The sequence below is a fragment of the Nelumbo nucifera genome, chromosome 1 (assembly GCF_055504915.1).
Source record: "Nelumbo nucifera cultivar China Antique chromosome 1, China Antique-T2T, whole genome shotgun sequence".
In the NCBI taxonomy this organism is placed as follows: Eukaryota; Viridiplantae; Streptophyta; class Magnoliopsida; order Proteales; family Nelumbonaceae; genus Nelumbo; species Nelumbo nucifera.
In genome coordinates this window covers 181,317,094-181,336,123 of record NC_142649.1, presented here as the reverse complement: position 1 = coordinate 181,336,123, position 19,030 = coordinate 181,317,094, and the positions used below count along the sequence as shown (strand labels likewise).

Genomic DNA, 19,030 nt, shown 5'->3' with positions numbered 1-19,030 from the left:
CAAATTTAAGAGACGTATCAGGATACGTCAACCATTTGACTAATGGTTGAATCTCTAACCTGCTACCTAGCCTTTTTTTTTTTAATTTGTAGAAGAAACAAAAATGCTAGGTTTAATGAAAGATTCATATTACATTGACGCCACCGAGTTGCTTGATACTTCACTAATATCCTCCGAAATCGGAGGGCAGACTTTTCCCTATAACAGTGATAATAAGACATTCAGACGTTTTATAGGCTATTCTCGTTTTTTCACATGCATTAGATGAATCATCGCAAGTAAACAAAACCCAGCTTTAATTATGGCGTTCTGCAAATTTCCTCTGGCAACTGCATCACTAATTCACTATTACACAAATAAATAAGGTTAATCATATAATTGCGCCATCGAATGAGATTAAAGGTCCATTTTACATTACATAAGGTTATGTTTGGTTTGAAGGAAAAAGTAGGGAAAGGAAAGGCAGGGAAACCTTTACAAATTTTGTATAGGTTTTCATACCTTTCCCTTCCTTTTCCTTCAAAGCAAACATAGCTCAAAGGATCTTAGTCCTTAACAGTAGAAGGGAACCAAAAAAAAACACAAAAAACAAAAAAGCTGTATAAACTTAGACCAGCTTGTTGCCCACAAGATTACAATAATAAATGTGGATGAAACAGCCTTACATATTCAAACACATAGTGGCAACTGGGAGGCTAATTTGCCAGTAATAGCCAACCAACAGAACAGGAAAGCATGATATACCCAAACCAAATATATAATAGATGAAAAATATAACATGGTACACAGTTCCAGTTTACCATGAAACTGCAACAACTGTGAGAATTTTCTTAGTACCAAGACACCGTCAGCACCCATGGGTTTCACGTGAAAGGCCTTCAACTATCACTCCTCTTCAAACAGAATGGTATTGGTGACTCGAGGAAAAAAAATTACCTCATTTCACACCATGCCTCTAAAGGAAGTATGATAACTGCTGCTTTTTCCTTGAACCTCCTTCCCCATATAACTCGTTCCACTGCTTCAGCTCGCCCATACTGGCTCCTTCAGCCGCATAACTGGCTGCTACCTGCAATTAAGGAATTACTTGCATTCAGAAAAGATCTTGGTGAAGTTTCAAGAGAAGGCAGCTTCTTTGTTTCATTGCCCGGTTAACTGATGGACTCACAAACCATCAGTCACAAAGTGAATACAGAAAATTACTCCGAGTTGAAATTGGCATATTTGGTCACCTTAAATCCAACTCCTGAGGCTATAATTTATAATTATTGGCATATTTGGCTTTGGCTACACACGTGTGGTGTCAGATCATGTTGGAAAGGTGTTGAACGTATTTTATAGGCAGGAGATCTGGACTTAGATCGAGATGCGGTGAGTTAAGGTTGCTGAAAAGAAAAATAAACGCCTTTTAAGTGAATAGTTAATGCCATGTTGGTTGGTTAAAGGTTAACCCTAAACATGTTGGAGGGAAGCCATACTCTCAACTGGTACATTTAAAATACGTTTCCACGTGAAAACCCCCATAATAATGTATCTGAAGTTCAGCCCAGAAGGATTTTGGTAGCTAAAGGATATTAGGCAGATGTGAGGGAATATATTATTTTGGCACCTATGCTGCAATAACTAGTATCACTAATATTAGTCTTAATGACTATAACCTCAATTAATTAATTATTCACCAAATGGATATTAAGGCAACATTCTTGACTGGTGAGGACAAGAAAGGAATGTGTGTAAATTAATAAAATTGCCATATGGATTAAAACAAATAACCCATATAATGGCATAAAAAACTTGATGATGTGATGATAAGAAATGTTTTTAAAACAAATGATTTATAGATAAATGCCTGTAAAGCCAACTCTCTAGTAAGATCGGGATCATAATGTCTAATGAGATAGTATGCTGGTTATAGGTACTAATGCATATCGCAAAACTTTGATATAAAAAACCTAGGACAAGCAAATATCATAGAAATTAAAACAAGAATATGGCTAAGGCTTATTCTTGCACGTGTCTATGCATGCACATGTTCCTTTGATGGGTGTTTATGATTGCTGGTCACTTTTCTTTTCTGGGGTATAAGAATCGGTAAAGCACGGATAGATCCATTGCAGATTTCTGAATTCCACTGCAGACCTATAAGCATTCAAAATGTTAAATACCCCCACTCTATACACCAATGCCGCTGGTGAATTAGCATCAATTCCAAGCTGGCACCTACCCCAATTGTACTTTGGACCTAAAAATTGTGACCCTGGGCTGAACCGTCATTCTCCCTTTAGAGCTCTCCCTTGAGCACACACACTGGAAATCACAAAGCATGATATTATCATTATTGATGAACCCCTGACTTATCTAGAAGGGCACTAAACCAGTCTTGCCAATCACATAATGGTTGCATGCGATTTCCATCATTCGATAACCAGATTCATGAAAGTTCGAAGCAGCATTCACAATGAAGGATGACTTCACATAGATTTACCTGATTCTTTGCCAGTTTCATGTCTTGCATATTCAGCGGCCTGAGAGTAATTACTTTATCCTCGTTATCTTCTTTTGCATTTGATGCCTCTTCCAAGTTCAGCCCTTCGTCCTCTCTACGTTTTCTTTCCTGCAAAGTTTAGTACAAAGAAGGTAACTTATCATACAAGACTACAATTATAAATAACAATTACATGGGGTCTTAAAAAGTGGGTACCTACCAGATCCTTAAGTCTCTCTCGCTGGATCAGCTCTCTAACTGGCCGATAAGCTGCCATTGTACACAAGTTCTGTTTTCAATGTTTATTTGTCCGCAGTTAGGTATAGCTTACCATAAATCAACTCACGAATGATATTTAGGAAGATACTGACCTTCAAATCACTTCCACTATATCCCTCTGTCATGGTTGCAAGCTCCTTAAAATCTAGTCCTTCCTCAACCTTCTCTTTGGCCAAAAGCGTTCTCAAAATCTTCTCCCGATTCTCTATAGAAGGTAGGCCCACCATAATTCTGTTCATCATCGTAATAATTACTAATCAGCACACATGTGGCTTCATAGCACTAAATCACTGAATGTCCATAGGAGTAATTACTTTTATAGACTTTCATAGGATAATCTTTAACAAGATATTCATAAAATAGCTTAAATCATAACTATCAAGACACTAGAGGCGAAGGTTCCTATCTAGATATTTCTAAAAGAGTTCATGGTTGAAGCTTCATCTATGAACATCACAAGATCAGCTCATATTAACATTCCCAACCACTTCTGTAATCTCAACATTTTCAGTTCATTAATTGTAGTAGGAAAGCAATAAATAATTGCTCCTTATTATATGAAGTTTTTAGCCTAGACACACTGTACAAGTTGTTGAGATAAACGAATGTTAACTGATGATAGTTAGATAACTGTCATATTTTAGAGTCAAATAATATGCAATATACCTGCGTTCAAATCGCCTAATAATTGCTTCATCAAGATCAAATGGCCTGTTTGTTGCAGCAAGAACAAGGATCCGCTCACCAGGTTTTGTCATTAGTCCATCCCAATGTGTCATGAACTCATTCTTAATCTTACGCATGGCCTCATGCTCCCCAACCCTGGTGCGCTGCCCAAGCATACTATCCACCTCATCCACAAAAATAATAGTTGGGGAGACCTTTGCTGCCAGGGTGAAAAGAGCTCTTACATTCTTCTCATCTTCCCCAAACCATTTTGATGTGATGGTTGACATGGAAACATTGATAAAGCTAGCACCAGCCTCATTGGCTATTGCTTTGGCCAACATTGTCTTCCCAGTACCTGGAGGTCCAAATAACAATATTCCTCTGCAAGGCTTCAAAAGGCCTCCCTTGAATAGGTCTGGTCTTCGAAGAGGAAGCATGACAAGCTCCTGGAGAGATTCCTTAATCTCATCTAGTGCTCCAATATCGGCAAATGTAACTCCAATCTCATTTGCTGGGATAACCTCTGGCCTAATGCGCTTCTCAAATTCATTGTCAGGAGGAATCTCCTATCACGAAAAAACTACATTAGCACAAAGCAGCATTTGATTGAGAGTGATCATGTTCACATATATTTCAAAATTTTTGGAAAAGCTGTCAACCCCCTCTCTCAGATATGTTTTCACAACTTTGTTGAGCAAACCAAAGTTCAAAACCATTTTAAAATACCAAAAAGTCATAGAACACATTCACTAAAATCATGCACAATTTCATAGGGGCATGAACTTTGATTGTTTTCAGGTGCATCTTTGAGGAAAAAGACTTACCGGTACTTTTACAGGAGCAGGTGGATTCTCATCCTCCTTCTTCACCAGAGGAACTGGTTTCTCAGGTTCACTTTTGTTTTCAGGTGCAGGAGTCCCAGATTTTGATTCAGGCTTTACACCAATAATCCCATCCCCTTCAGATTCCTACAACCAATAAAAGAAAAGAATAATTATCTGATCAGGTCATTACACTTAGACCGTTCAAGAAGTAAATGGAGATAAGTGAAACATACCTTAGCAGGTTCAGAATTTGCTCCCAGCTTCAAAGTATCTTTACCACCACGCTTACCTTCCTGGAATATGCTCAATCCATGGGACAAACTGTTCCATGACCAAACGGTCAGAACAACTAAAGCTTAAAGAAAGCTAACTAGAAAACAACCACAGAATCTGTTAACCTAACCTCCTAGATGAAATAATGAGCCTTCCATTTCTAAATTCAGGATTTTTGTTATTCATCAAATGATAGGAAACTGCTGATACAATGATCTCTTCTATGTAATTACTGAGGACAATTGTGTCTGCAAGGCAGATCGAACCCAGATCATCACAGTCAAGATCATTTGCTGCAAGAACTTCAGTAATATGGTTCCTGTTATCCTGATATTGGATCATTTTCATGTCCTCTTCCAATTGGGCTCTCCAGCTAATAAGGTGGTTCTCATCTTCAGGTGGCTTGGTCTCAATATTGTATGGGAACAGAAGGGCGAGCCTCTCATCCACTTCATTATAGTCATTACCTGGATCTGATATCCGTGAACCAAGGATCAGAACTGATCCTGACAATTTTTTCAACATTGTCTGGAACAAAGTGTATATCCTTTGTGATCGAAAAATAAGTTTCTCCACATCCCTGAGGTAGAGAACAATAGGACTGGTTTTCGACACTGAAACCAAAACCTGTAAAGAGAAGTAAAAACAATTCAATTAATGCCACTAAATATCTTTGAGAAAATAACTTTGACCGTATCAACAGTAATTGTTTAGACCAGGTAGGATATCATCACATGAAAGGAATTCCAACTTCATCATAATCCCAATCATTTCAGAGTAACATTACCTTGTAAAGTGACTGTACAAGAAGTTTCTCATCAAATGCCCAACTGCTGGTGCGCTTCAGAGGGGCTAAAGAATACAAGGACCATTAGAAGTGACAACAATAAGAAAATCATTATATCAATCAAGAAACACTATGAAACTCATCTGGTAAGAATTTGCAAACAATTCTAAGGTCTATAATAATACTGTTCAAAGGTGGGCATTGTGGCGTGAAACAAGTTTAATAACATTGTGAAAACATTTATATAGCAAACTTAAAAAGAATTGGATTATAAGCTAATTCCATTGAGGAACAATATGACCACAAGCATGTTAAAGACTTGTACGAGAAACGAAAAGACAGACTACGACCATGTTATGAAATGCTTTTCTGCCTAAACAGGCTTCTGAAAAAAGTCACTTTTTGAAAAGTGATTTGTTAGTGTTTGGCTGATCACCCTTTTATGCAGACAGGTTGCAACTAGGACTCAACAGGCAATATACCAACACCTTGCAGCCAGAAAGAGAACTCATATCTTTGGGATGACCGAGATGGTCAAAACACAAGAGAAATCCCTGAAAGATCCAAACCTCTAATAAAATACTGAAAAAATCCACTGGTATCATAAAATAAGAAAATGTCAACTAATTACTAACTTTTCAGAACCCATAAGAACAAAAAATAGGATCCCCAAGGAAAACAACTATCATATCAACCAATCTAGTTGTGTCATTAGGAACTCAAACAATAATTTCATTGCAATCAATTGAAACTTCCTGAAAAATAAAGCCCAAATGGCATCCTAATTCCTAAATATCACTTCTCGAGGCTCAGTTTGGGAAGAGTACAAATTCAAATATGTACAGTGGAAAACTTGTATACTGTATTTCTAAACCTTGTATTTGCACCTTACATATTTGTATTTGTATTTTTTCCAAACTGAGCCCAATGTGCACTGTACATTTCAAGTCTGAATCCAGAATAGAATTGCAAATTCTTTAGAATGATCAAGAGTGGGTACTGATCCTAAACCCAGAAAACTGTTATAATAAGCCCAAAAGGGGAACCTTCAGTGTTTCTACAAGAACAACCAGAAACTCCTTATCCTCATTGTTAACCTACAAAGACCGTTAATAAAATATTCCAGTGTCACCACATACAAATGTTGGTATATGTAATATAATTACAATTACTATTCTCAGCATGCTAGAATTAATTAATAATAGGTCCTTCTAGCAAATAAAAATTCGGGTGCCAACCTGGATTTACAGGACTGCATTGCAATGCAAAGCTATTGATGTCAGCTGCTGCAGCAGACGCATTTCTACGATGCTTTGGAGCATTATTAGAACCTTCTGTTGCCCTGAAGGAAGAAGACAAGTGAAAAAAGAAGAAGAAATAGACAATCAATCTCTAGTTGCTATTAAACCCCTCTTTTGTGATCAATCAACAATCTCTAGTGTGTTATATACCTCGATCTGATCTCCATAACACTATTTTGTCTCCGTAATGTACCTAAGGCAAGTAGGCAACACACATATTATAATAGTAGAAAGAAATGCATAGAAAGAAATGAAAAACGAGTAGATAACTAAAAACAATTACTGAAAACTGTGAAAAACTCTAAAACAAAACTTTATGCATGTAATTTTTATTACTTTTAATGAAGATATCACCCTGAAAAGCAATCTCCTGATAATAAATCATAAAATTCCAAATACGAAGTAAAAATAGAAAAAATGCTGAATCAGATCAACAAAAGTATCAGATCCATAATCTAGAGATGAGTAAAGAACAGGACTTGCTTAGGAACAAAGTTGACTCTCTTTCAAAAATTACATAAGTTAATGCCAAAGGAACATAAAAATATAATAATGAAACAAAGCCTCTTGCAGAAAAGAAGTATCTATACAATTCAAAACTGTAGATGAAATTGTAATTGCTGCAGTAATCATAGCAATAATGGTGTACCATTTTCTTGTGATCACAGAATATTTGGCACACTTCTCAACAAGTGAAACCAGATCTTAGTTTCTTATACTCAAAATATACTTCCAGATCACAAGAAAATCTTGCTCAATTCCAGATCGCAAGATAATATTGATCAAAGTGAAAGTGAAAACTTCTCTTGAAAACAAAAAATGTACTTTCATTTATACAAAAACAGGCTTAAGTCATATTTAACCTGGGTGACCAGGGTTCAAAAATCTTGGAAACAGTCTCTGTGTCTGTCAGAGTAAGGCTGCAAACATCTGTCCCTCTGAAGACCCCACATTGGGGGGGAGCCTCGTGCACTGGGCTGCCCTTTTGGTCACTCCCGCTTTGACCTAGTAAAGCTTGGCCTTCAATTGTGTAATTTCCCCACCATTTCCAATCCATCCTTTACTATTTGATAAATTCATCATAGGTTTCATGTATTCCTGAATTTCATATTGCTCTGAAATTTCTCATCAGTCTGGAGAGTCTAAATGAGACAGATTTAAGTCCCCTACAACAATTGTCCAGATTCTGGAGTTCCGAGAATATAATCAAGCTTATCTCCTTGTGCTGAGGAGCTTTGGGAGGGAAGCCTTACATTGGTGTTTTCAATATTTGGGTCAGCATGCTAGTGGTACCTTCCAGGTTCCTTCTCTGTGCATATCTTTTTCAATTTCTCATGCACAGCAATTCAATGAGGTGGACAAGGGTCTTGCATGAAGGGAGTTTTAGGCTTCACAAACATGGATGAATTGGAGCAGAAATGGATATGGTTATTGGGTTCTTAAATAGATAGTGACATCAATATTTTTTGAGTTCATTGGTAAATGGTAACAAGTAACTCATAAACTTTTTGTGTAGTTACCTGCTGTCCACCTCACATTAAAGGTTATACCTATGATGCTGAATTCAAAAATTTAGCCTTCTGCTCAAAAATTCATAAATTTCTTATGCCTTGGATCTGATGCTGAATGTTTACGTTATGAAGGTTATACCTCTGATGCTTAGAGCTAAAAAATTTAGCCTATCTGAGGCGTTTTCCTTAACCTAACTTCAGAGCTAGCATAAAAATTAAAAAAAAAAAGGCCCCATTTACTTTCAAAGCAATTCAAGTCAACTCAAGAAATTCTTATCCCAACTACAGGTGCCCTCTAGAACACCGGTTGTATAACGCATCATCATCATCTAACTCGACTTAATTGAGACATCTCAAATCAACACTACCAAATCAGTGTTGAAAAATGAAAAAGAACTTGAGATGGACCTAAAGCGAATTTAGATTGATACAAGAAAGGATGTTCGTCTCTTGGGGCAGAAAAGGGTTGCAAAAACAGATGTATGGGTCATGAATTCTTTTTTTTTTTTCTTCTTTTTAGGTGAGAAAAGAAGAAATTCATTGAAAGAAAAACCAAAGAGAACATAAACCAGAAGCAACAAAAATAAAAGACACAACTTAAGGATGTGCTCCCCCCAAGCCAGGAGAAAACACCCAAAACACCTACAAACTAACAGACGACTCAGATAAACCAGAACTACCTATAGCAGAAACAGACATATCACTAGTTAAGAAGGGTGCCAACCAATGCGGCACTGCATCTTTAAAACAAAAAGAGGATTTTAGACCACCTGCAGCAACCAAGTGGGCCAAGAGTTCACTACTTGCAGGGTCCAAAGGAGGGTTTCCTGGGGGCAGGTCCCTTGTAGTTAATTCAAAATAGTATATAAGAAGAAACGGGTGAAACTGAAAAAAAAAATGTAGAAAGGCAGTGAGGAGAGTACTTTTGTCGATTTAGTTCAGAGTAAGATTAAGAAGAGTAAGGTGGAAACGAGTTCTGTTTCGCAAGATGAAGGTTTGAGTATGGATGTGGAATAAGAGGAGAAAGAGAGCGAAGTTGGGGAGAAGGATGATAAGAGCCAAGAAGAAGATGACAGGGTGAATTTTGATAGGAGTGAAGGAGGTAGAGAAGAATGATGATTTGGAACAAAATTGTTAAAACAGATATTCAAGTATATTGTTAGGGCTGCGTTTTCTGGGAGGGGAGGAAGTTCCAAGGAAATTGTTCAGGGAACTGGAAAAGGAATATCCTTTGCTTACTGCTTAATTACCGAAGAAGTTCATATTTATCTGTTTCTGCATAGGGGAACTTCGTTTTCTGGGAGTTGGGTGTGAATAAATGAGGAGTAGTCACGGGAGGCTTGTGGGGAGACTTTTTTTTTCGAAAATTCTGGGCAAGGGCTCAATTTTGTACTTTGAAAGTTGTTTTGGTGGGTGGTGGGCTTGTTCTTTTTTTTTTTTTTTTCTTTTGGGTGATATTTTATCACCTCTATTTGTACTCCTTTCTCTTTTCTATGAGTAAATTTCATTTTTATTTATTACTAAACAAAAGCCTTCTTCCAACTATATTGTTAGCTGTTACAGAATGGTGAATATCTCTGGAATATATAAATATGTAGATTTTTCTATTTATGAAAAGAAAAGAGCCAGAAAGAGCTCAGGTGGCTACAGGAGAGCTGTCGAGTTGATGTCCATGAATAATTCGCTTAGATTTAAGAAAATAAAAAGCATCGTCACCTTTTGTCTCCTTTGGTGGAAGGATTGAAAATGAACCAAGTAAACCGGACATTCTCTCCAGTGTTGCATCTGAGATGGACCTCTTCAAGGACTACAAGAAAAGGGCATTACAAGTAAATAAGGAAATGCTCCAGTTGAAATTTTGGTTAGTTACTCTCTCCTATATGAGAACACATGACCAATTGCACGTGTGATACAGGAAAGGAGTAAAAGGGATTTGACATCCATGCATAGATTCTGGTATATGCCACTATGAGATTTCAATATATTATGGCTAGAGAGGATTTGCAGGATGAATATCCATCAACTGTCCAAGAGGTAACATGCTCAGGTTGAATTAGAGAAGTCTTACAGATCCTTTGCTCCCACTGCCATATTTGTTCTGTATCTGTAGCAGGACAAGTATTGCAAGCATTAGGTCTCATTGGTAGAACAACATGAGAATGATAATTAATAACTGAGCCCAAATCCAATCCTTATAAACTAAACAATTACTTCACTAAGCCAAATAGCCACCAATAAGTTAATAATCTGGCCCTCCAAAAGAAAGAGGAATACGAATAGAGAAAAGGAAGAAGAAAAGTGAAAATTGAAAAGAAAATTGCAATTATGCTTACACACCTTTAGTGAGAAGTCAGTAGCATCTAACAAGAGCAACTTGGCTTCGAAGTAATGCGCTAAAGCCTTGGCAAGCATTTGGTGGTACATCTCTTCAAAAAAATGGAAATTTACAATTAAGTTTTGGCACAGATTCGTGTGAAGTACTGTAAACCTAAATATGGGTACTTGCAAGAAAACCTACCAGCAGGTCCAGAGAGCAAAATGGTCCGACTTGCAGGAGAGAGATTTCTGGTGTACTTAGACAAATCGGTTTGTTTCAGATGAACGTAGGCAGCACTTGTCAATAACACCCGTGTCTGCTCACTGCCATTCAGACCAATAAGACAAAGATGTCAAAATAGAAATAAACTGAACAGAGAAAATACTTCACAAGGTATAACACGTTGTGGATGCATTGATAAAAGTGAAAGAATTTATGGTCAGTACTTCTTATCTACTGCAGTGAACAGAGTAAAAATTTCACTTAATTCAGATGTTTAAACCAGAATGTTTAAACAATAAACTATTGTTTTCTTTTATTGGAAATATTAGTGGCTGAAGTGAATGACATTGTTTTCTTTTATTGGAAAAATATTTAAACAATAAACTATTCAAGGGTATAGTTATCAACCCAATTCAAGCTTCAGCGATCAAGGAGCTCAAAATCTCCTAAAAGACTTGTATGCTAACAGACAAAATGATAAATCATCTAGTTCAGCGCTAAAAGACAAAAGTGTTAAAATCATCCACTTCAGCCTTTTGCAGCTTTCATTAAATGGCCCCTATTCAGCAAGTTAATGCTTCTATTAACCTCACACCTGGGATCTAAATTAAGGTTCTGGTAATTGGGTTGCCCAGGTTTGTCTGAAGATCTTGTTGACTCAACCAAATTGAGTGGGAATCCAAGCCATTCACATCATTTTGTTTGGCAGATTTTTTCTTAATTATTTACATACTACACATAACAGGGGATTCAGGGGTGGAGACAGAGCAGGGTGCACATGAGGCCCACAGGCCGAACCATCTTGATATTGTCCAATGTTTTCCCCCTGAGAGTTTGCATATTATTTAATACTCCAGTACCCATAAGCTCAAATAGGACCGCAAATGGGTCAGATTTAACCCAATTCAAATTCTAATATAATCCATTTAAGTTGGATTTAGATATCCGCTCTAGTACCTACAAGCTCATATAGGACTGCAAATGGATCAGATTTAACCCGATTCAAATGCTAATATAATTCATTTAAATTGGATTTGGATATCTGTTTAGTCATAGTCAGATCAAATTAGATCTAAAAATATGTTCTGTTTATTAATCAGACTCAGATATTGCTTGATCCAATCTCCTAGGGTCCAATCCAATCTGATTACATAAACATATAAAATATTATTTTTAGTATTAAAATTCTTCAGAATTAAGTTGGATATGGGATTTGTTAGATGAACTTTTTTCCACTTATGGTATTTTTGTTTGTTGAAGTGGATAGAAAATGAGAAGGCTCGCTTAGTCAAGGTTTACTAGTTAACAATTTGGTTAGATTGTTCAGTCTGTGAGAATCATCAAATAACTGGGACCTAGAAAGCTCACCAGTTCAACCATCTAATCCGGTTCAATCTGATAATACTCCTCAAAATGAATATGTATACATGAAGTGAATAAATATAGGAGATGGAAATGTATAATGCACTTATTATATTGGCAAACAATGGTCAACATGGAAAGCCCAAGAGCCCTGCAACCTAAAAGCCGAACTAGAAGACTACTAAATGAATAAGTCATTTAATGGATACCTCTTTTCTTGTTCTAGATCATATGTGCTAAAATCCACCACAGTTAACCATGTACAATATTAACATCTAGGTTCTCTTTAAAAATCTTTTACATGCTAGAAAATCTAATCTATATCTGTATCTGTACTACTATTAAAAGTACAAATGAAGGTGTAAATTTTTTTTCTTGACTAAAATATCCCTATTTATGAATTCAGCCCCCTTTACAGATATTGACTAAATCTAATCTATATCTGTATCCCGTATTTTAAACCAAACCCGAAAATGAAACATTCTTCCATCTAGGTGATAGGTAAGTAATTCAACCATATTGGTCAAATGGATTACTCCATGATGTCATATTTAAATACCAATTTTTTAAATATAAATAAATACTAAAAGATACAAAAATAATCTATATATATAGAAAAAAATTGGAAACATCTCTGATATTTTATATTAATCATATTAAAGAAAAACAAGTGCAATAAACAAGAATTTTTTGATGATGGAAATAAAACACAAAATTTAAAACCAACCAAAATGAAATGTTTTCCTGTTTGGTGGTGGTCAATGGTTCAATCATCAAGTCAAATTTATCAACCTTTGCTGCATAATAAAAATTAAAAAAAAAGATAAAAACACAAAAAAAAATGAAAAGATATACAAATTTTGCAAAAAAATGAGGAAATCTATAATATTATATATTCATCAAAATAAAGTGATAAATAGGAATTAATTTTATACACATAGCAATGCAAAAATTGCTGAAAATTGAACATATTTATTATATACACACTACTATTAGATTAAATAAGTGTGATAAATAAATATTAATTTTATATACATATACATATACATATACATAGAAATATAAAAATATAAAAAAAAATTGAATATATATTATTACTATCATCATCTAAAATTGACGCATGCACTTTTTATATACATATTATTACTACTATCATCTAATTAAATGAAGATGATAAGAATGAAGCGTAGACGGTTTTGTAAGTACTAAGTAGTAACCCTTGAAACCAATGGTACATGCATGTTTGCTCATTCTAGCCCACGGCCTAAACATCATGATTTCAATCAAAATATCAAATATGGAAAATCATGAATGGGCAAATCCTATAGAAGATAATTTTTAATAATCTAGAAGGCATGAAACACAATAGATCGTCGGTTGATTCAGTTCCACATAAGGATCTGATTTCCAATTATCTAATCAGATTAAATGAGACGTACTAAATTAGAAATGTGAAGATAATTAAGTTCAGCAATGACTAACACTCCAGCAAGCCGGCACATGAAAGCCAACGAGAGAATACGTGACTGAGCAGAACCATTTAGTATCTCTTCACCGTAATATTAGATAGACACACAGGAAAACTTCAGGCCTTCAAAAGAACGAATCATGCTCTTACATTGCCATGCTTGGTTTTAAGAGAAAAAGGTAGAGAAATCTATACAAGCTTTATAAAGGTTTTCCTCCCTTTCCTTTCTTTTCCCTACTTTTTCCTTCAAACCAAACATAACATTAAAATTAAAATAATGGTAGAAAAGAATCAAATGGGCAGCATACAGTATAAACTATCATCAAATAGAAAACCATACTCGCTTTGCCGAGGCATCGTGATTATATACATGAAAACAATTTATTAATGAAAACCCAGAGCAGGATTGCGCAGGATAAAGACTGTGCTTCCCTTACCTAAGGTAATATGGAAACTCATCAAAGGTGATGTTGCTTTCTTTGCCGTCGATAACCTGTTTCTGGAGCTCATTCTCGATCTGTTCTCCAGTAATGGCATTGGGTGAATTGGGATTCGTCCATTTACTTACTGCCGGTCTAGAGGCCAAACCAAGCCCCACACCAACACCGACACCGACGCTCAAGGCCGACATGATAATGTGCTTCTGCTCCATTGCGTTTGAATTCCCGAAACACTATATCTCTTCGTTCAAACTGCACTTCCCCTGTCCTACCTTGAAATACAAAGAATCAGACTAATTTCGAAACCGAAATGAATCTCTCCTTTTCTCGAGCAGGCATATATTTAACATAAAGAACCCGACCGATTTCGAAACTGAAAGGAACCCCACCGTTTCTCGACCAGAGACTATGAATCAGGGTTTGTGTTTAAATTCCTTTTGAGTACTCTGCACCAACCAAGAAACAAAGGTCCTGTAGGTTTATATAACAAAAGAAGCAGGAAAATACCTGATTGGACTGAAAAAACAACGGATTCAAAAATCTAACGGATAAAGAAATTTATGAAAAAAAAAAAATTGTTTACAGTGCAAGTAAACATACAGAAGTTCATAATTTTTAGAACCGATAAACAAAATAAAAACAGAGATGATCGGCCAAAATGGATAGAAAAATCAATCTCTCTACAAGTACTTAAATGATAAACCAAATTCAGGGACTTGAGTAGGCGATTAGAACAGAGGAACAAACATGATGTAGTTTGAACTCATCAGAATATCCGAAACATTTCCGAATCATAGAAAAACGAATGAGAACGTTTAACGTCTAAACTTTCTAACAGTGGAAAAACGATCGGTCAGGTTATTGTCTCACTCCTTTTATTCCAGACAGGGAGAAAAACGAACCAGAACGATCAGTTCTCTTAGTTCCGACAACAATACCTAAACCTGCAATCGGTGTGACATACGTCGACCGCCTGTCTCTCTGTCTCTCTCTCTCTCTGCGTTTTACTTTCTCTGTCGTTAATATATTCGGTTAGTCTTGTTTTCCTCAGAGAACGCTCTCCCACCTATTTATAACCACCGAAACTAAAGGATCTCGAACCCAAAAAAGAAGCCGGAAAAGGAGCAGTTGCCAAAGCTTTTTTTATTTGCTTTTGACTTTCCGGCCACCGGGAACACATTTCCGGTAAAAGGAGGGCCGTTATATGGCCGGAGAGAGGCTCCTTCTTGAGTCGGTTCCCGCCTTTCCAGGCTCCCCCCTCGGTTTTTGAGTTTTCTATGGTTCGGTGGGCATTTAACGGGTTCCTACGTGTCACAACTTTGACGGTGGAATTTGACGTTCATTGACGCTCTCATTTTCATTTTCTACCTTTTTTAAACTGTGCTTATATTGGAAGGAGTCCGGATCTCCTGCGAACAAAATACGTTCCAGTTCTTACAATTTTCTTCGGAAGGAATGGTATCAGTGACAAATACCTCTGAATTTTGTAATAAAGATCCTTTTTCATTAGATTTCCATCAGCTAATTTTGGAAAAGATTTTCATTCAGCTGTTTACAATTTCTTAAATCCTCCATTTATCATTTTCTTATTTTTTAATGATTATAATTTAATAAGCCCTCTAGGTTGCTTTAATAGATCGTTGTAGATTTTTGTTTAGACTTAATATTCAAATCAGATGACAGGGATAAATTATTAGAGAGAAGAGTGGATAATTTTTTTTTAATTTAATATGAAGATATAAATTAAAGTTAGTGAAATGAAATAATAACTAAAAAGAAAACTTTATTGTTTCTTAGCTATGGGGATAATCCATCCCCCAACCCAGGTGTAGGCGGGAGATCGGACCTTACCAACCAGCCGGTTGGCACCTCTTTTTTGTCAATGAATTGAATGTATTTTAGTTGGTTTAGTTTGGAGAAAATGGATGTAGTTTTGAGTTAATTAAAGTTTAGGAGAAAAGTGCAAGAAAAAAAATAGGGAAAATTTTCGATGGTATCATGTATTTTGGCTTGAGTGATAATTTGGTCTCCTAACTTTAAAATAAGACAATTCAGTATCCAAACTTTTGAAATGTCAAGAATTTGGGCTCTTTTGCAAGGGTTTTGGTGTCTGTGACAGAGCTTAGGCTCTATTTCATCTTCTTGAGGAAGAAGATGATGAACAGTATGTTTTATTTTTAAGGGTAGTTTTGATATTTTCAAAAGTCTCAAATTACACACGAGGTCACATGATATATATAACTAACGGTTCATTAATGACAGGTACTAGATTGTTGCGTTTTAAAGATTAGGATATTGGATTGTTGCATTTTAAAGTTTGAGGACCAAATTATTACTCGAATCAAAGTACATGGTACTGATGAAGAATTTTTTCAAAAATAATAAAAAGTTTACCGGATTTTCTGATAATTTGGCGCACTGTATCATCGGATTTAATGGTTAGGGGGTATTTAGTGCAAACTGCAAAGCAAAAGCTCAAGAGGGTTTGTTATAAATAAAAATTAAGGGGTATTTATCACTGACCTCTTTGTATAAGAGTCTTTGTAATTTGCTCCTTTTTTTTTCTTGTTTTTTTTTCTGGGGATTTTAGAGAAGAAATTCAAACACTTCTAATCTTCTCTTTCGAGATGTTAGGTGAGTTGATATGGACTCCCGATACAGGGCACCCCATATGCACATCCAACCGTGCATTGGGAATATATCCCCAACCCCATGACAAAGTACAGGAGGTATTTCTAATGTACGGTTGGATGTGCATGTCTGACATGCTTTGTGGGGAGTCCATGTGAATTTATTGGAGGGATTAAATTGTCGAATTTGATTTTTTAAAACCGAAAAGTCTCCTTTATTAAAGATTAATTCATCAAAAATCAATTGAGACTTTTTTTTTCCCTCCAAGGGCTACACAATAGGGGTAGCCCATCCCCCAAACTCATAAAACCTCCAACTTAAGTGCAGGCGAGATTTGATTCCAAGTCTTCGTTACTACTAGTAGGAGACATTACCAACCAACCACTTGGCACCTTACAAAATAACAGAAGTTAATCAGGATTTTTGTCATTCATATAATTTGGGAAGATTTTGAAGATGGATTAATTAGAATCATGGAATAATTTTCAAATTGATTATTTGACATGCTAGTAACATGTTTATTTATATCTATCTTCTATATAAAATGTTTGTATTCAATTTTTGTGTATTATAAAAGTGTCATCACATCATATAACATTTGGCTACATTTGTTTTCGGTGTAAATGCACTTTTATACCAATGGAGTTGAGACACAATGGTTCGGTGAGAGTGTAAAATATGGACCGGCCATTATGCCCATTTACACTCGTTTTGTTTGGTTACATCAATTTAAATGGAGGTTACCTTGTTTTCTAGTTTGTTACAATGGGAGATTATCAGAGAAAGAGAGAAGGGCGGAAGGGAGTCAATGGGACAACCTTATCCGTTTACACCTTTTACAAAAGTAGAGCAAATTAGCAAAACCAAGAGCATAGAGAAAAGGGAGAAATTCTCAAAGGCTCATAAGAGAGAAGGGGCAAAAGACAGAGCGATCATATTTAGCTCTTGAACAATTTTCACTATGGCAGCTAGGAAGAACTACCTTGCCAGACCCAGTTATTGATTTATCGGTAGGGATAAAGATAAAATGATTAGTTCTGATACCATGTTCGAATTTGACAAATCCGACTTGTGGAATTTGAATCATGCTACCTTGCCTGAGTTGAAGAAACCGATGACCAATGTGCGTGTAGCGAAGAAATTTGGGAAAAGGGTCGAGAATGCTCATTGGGGTGGTGGAGCAATTGCAACTTCAACATCGTTGTCGGTTAACATACCCGACTGGTCGAATATCCTCAAGGAGGATTATAAGGACGCTCGGAGAAGAGAGAATGACAACAACTTTGACAACGAGGACGAGGATTCTAAAGACAGTAGATGGAGAAGAACGAGCAAGAGGTTAACGAGAGAGAGAGAGAGAGAGAGAGATGTATTTATTACATCGATAATTTCAATGTATTTATTACATCGACTATCGATGTAATTAAACTGCAAAATGTAATTTTACATGTTTACCAAATGCCTACAAAATCGAACTGGGGTGTAAAGTTTACCCCGGTTCAATTTTACACCTGTACCAAACACAGCCTTTAAGAAATTTGATAAAAAAACAACATAAAAAATTTAAATTTTGTATTTTCATCTTGTTTACCTTTTTTAGCTTTATTATGTTATACATGTGCACACCACTACCTTACACTAATACCATATAAACTAATATCATATTTGGCATATATAATGCATATACTTGTTTATGAAGATCGCAAGAAATCAAAGGTTTCGAGGTGAAATCTCAGTTTCTATGCAGATCATAAAAATTAAATAAAGGTAGTATGTAAACGGAACCATCCATTCATTCATCCATATAAATTGATGCATAAAAGGTTTCGAGGTGAAATATCACAAGACATTGTTATATAAGTACAAGGTTAATACTTGTATCTTTATACTTTTTATCTATAATACATGCATTTACGGTTTGCACTAGGTTAATATTTGTATCTTTATACATGTTATTTTACATTATATTATATATTTTATATATAAATATTATAACATGAAATGTATAATTTATATTATATGTAATATTTTATATTATATAATATAAAATAAAAATTTATATGCATGTTATGTCATTTAATATAAAATATTATATATGTTTTATATATGAAAGGCATTGGCCTAGAATCAGAACCAGCCCGGCCCGAGCCCGTGTAAACCTGGGCTAGGGCTTATGTTATAGGCCCAAAACCCCGAGCCGGGTCGGGCCCGGGCCTAAGCTTTAACCCTTATCATAAGTGCAAAGCCCTTCCGGGGCTCGACCCATGATCACCCCCAGTTTGTACTAATGCCAATTAATGTGCAAATTAAGGATTTCCCAAACTCTTCAAAATCATTATTCTACTAATACCATTCTTTTTAGATAAATTGCAAATTATCATCATTATTTTTATCAAATATATCCTCGAGAAATCAATGATTCCCAATCCCTTCAAACACACACACACACTACTTCCTCAAT

At 35.8% G+C, this 19,030-nt stretch overlaps 1 protein-coding gene across 7 annotated transcripts; it reads right to left on the bottom strand.

Moving 5' to 3' along the window:
• Nucleotides 1-578: 578 nt before the first annotated feature.
• On the bottom strand, nt 579-15,187 carry LOC104600262 (uncharacterized). 7 transcript variants are annotated; one of them, XM_019198281.2, is made up of 17 exons: nt 14,877-15,187; nt 13,936-14,384; nt 10,648-10,769; nt 10,467-10,555; nt 10,198-10,233; nt 9,846-9,936; nt 6,769-6,811; nt 6,556-6,659; nt 5,318-5,382; nt 4,661-5,157; nt 4,491-4,578; nt 4,258-4,401; nt 3,431-3,999; nt 2,857-2,995; nt 2,706-2,774; nt 2,486-2,614; nt 579-1,069 (listed from the first exon to the last, which is right to left on the bottom strand). In XM_019198281.2, the coding sequence occupies exons 2-17, from the start codon at nt 14,148-14,150 to the stop codon at nt 956-958; spliced, it is 2,514 nt and encodes an 837-aa protein (XP_019053826.1). In that variant the 5' UTR covers nt 14,151-14,384; nt 14,877-15,187; the 3' UTR covers nt 579-955. The 7 variants fall into 7 exon arrangements, 6 of the variants coding, with proteins under 6 accessions (XP_019053826.1, XP_010261423.1, XP_019053827.1 ...); XM_010263121.3 differs by having other exon boundaries at nt 3,431-3,996; XM_019198282.2 differs by having other exon boundaries at nt 14,841-14,981.
• Between the last annotated feature and the right edge of the window lie 3,843 nt (nt 15,188-19,030).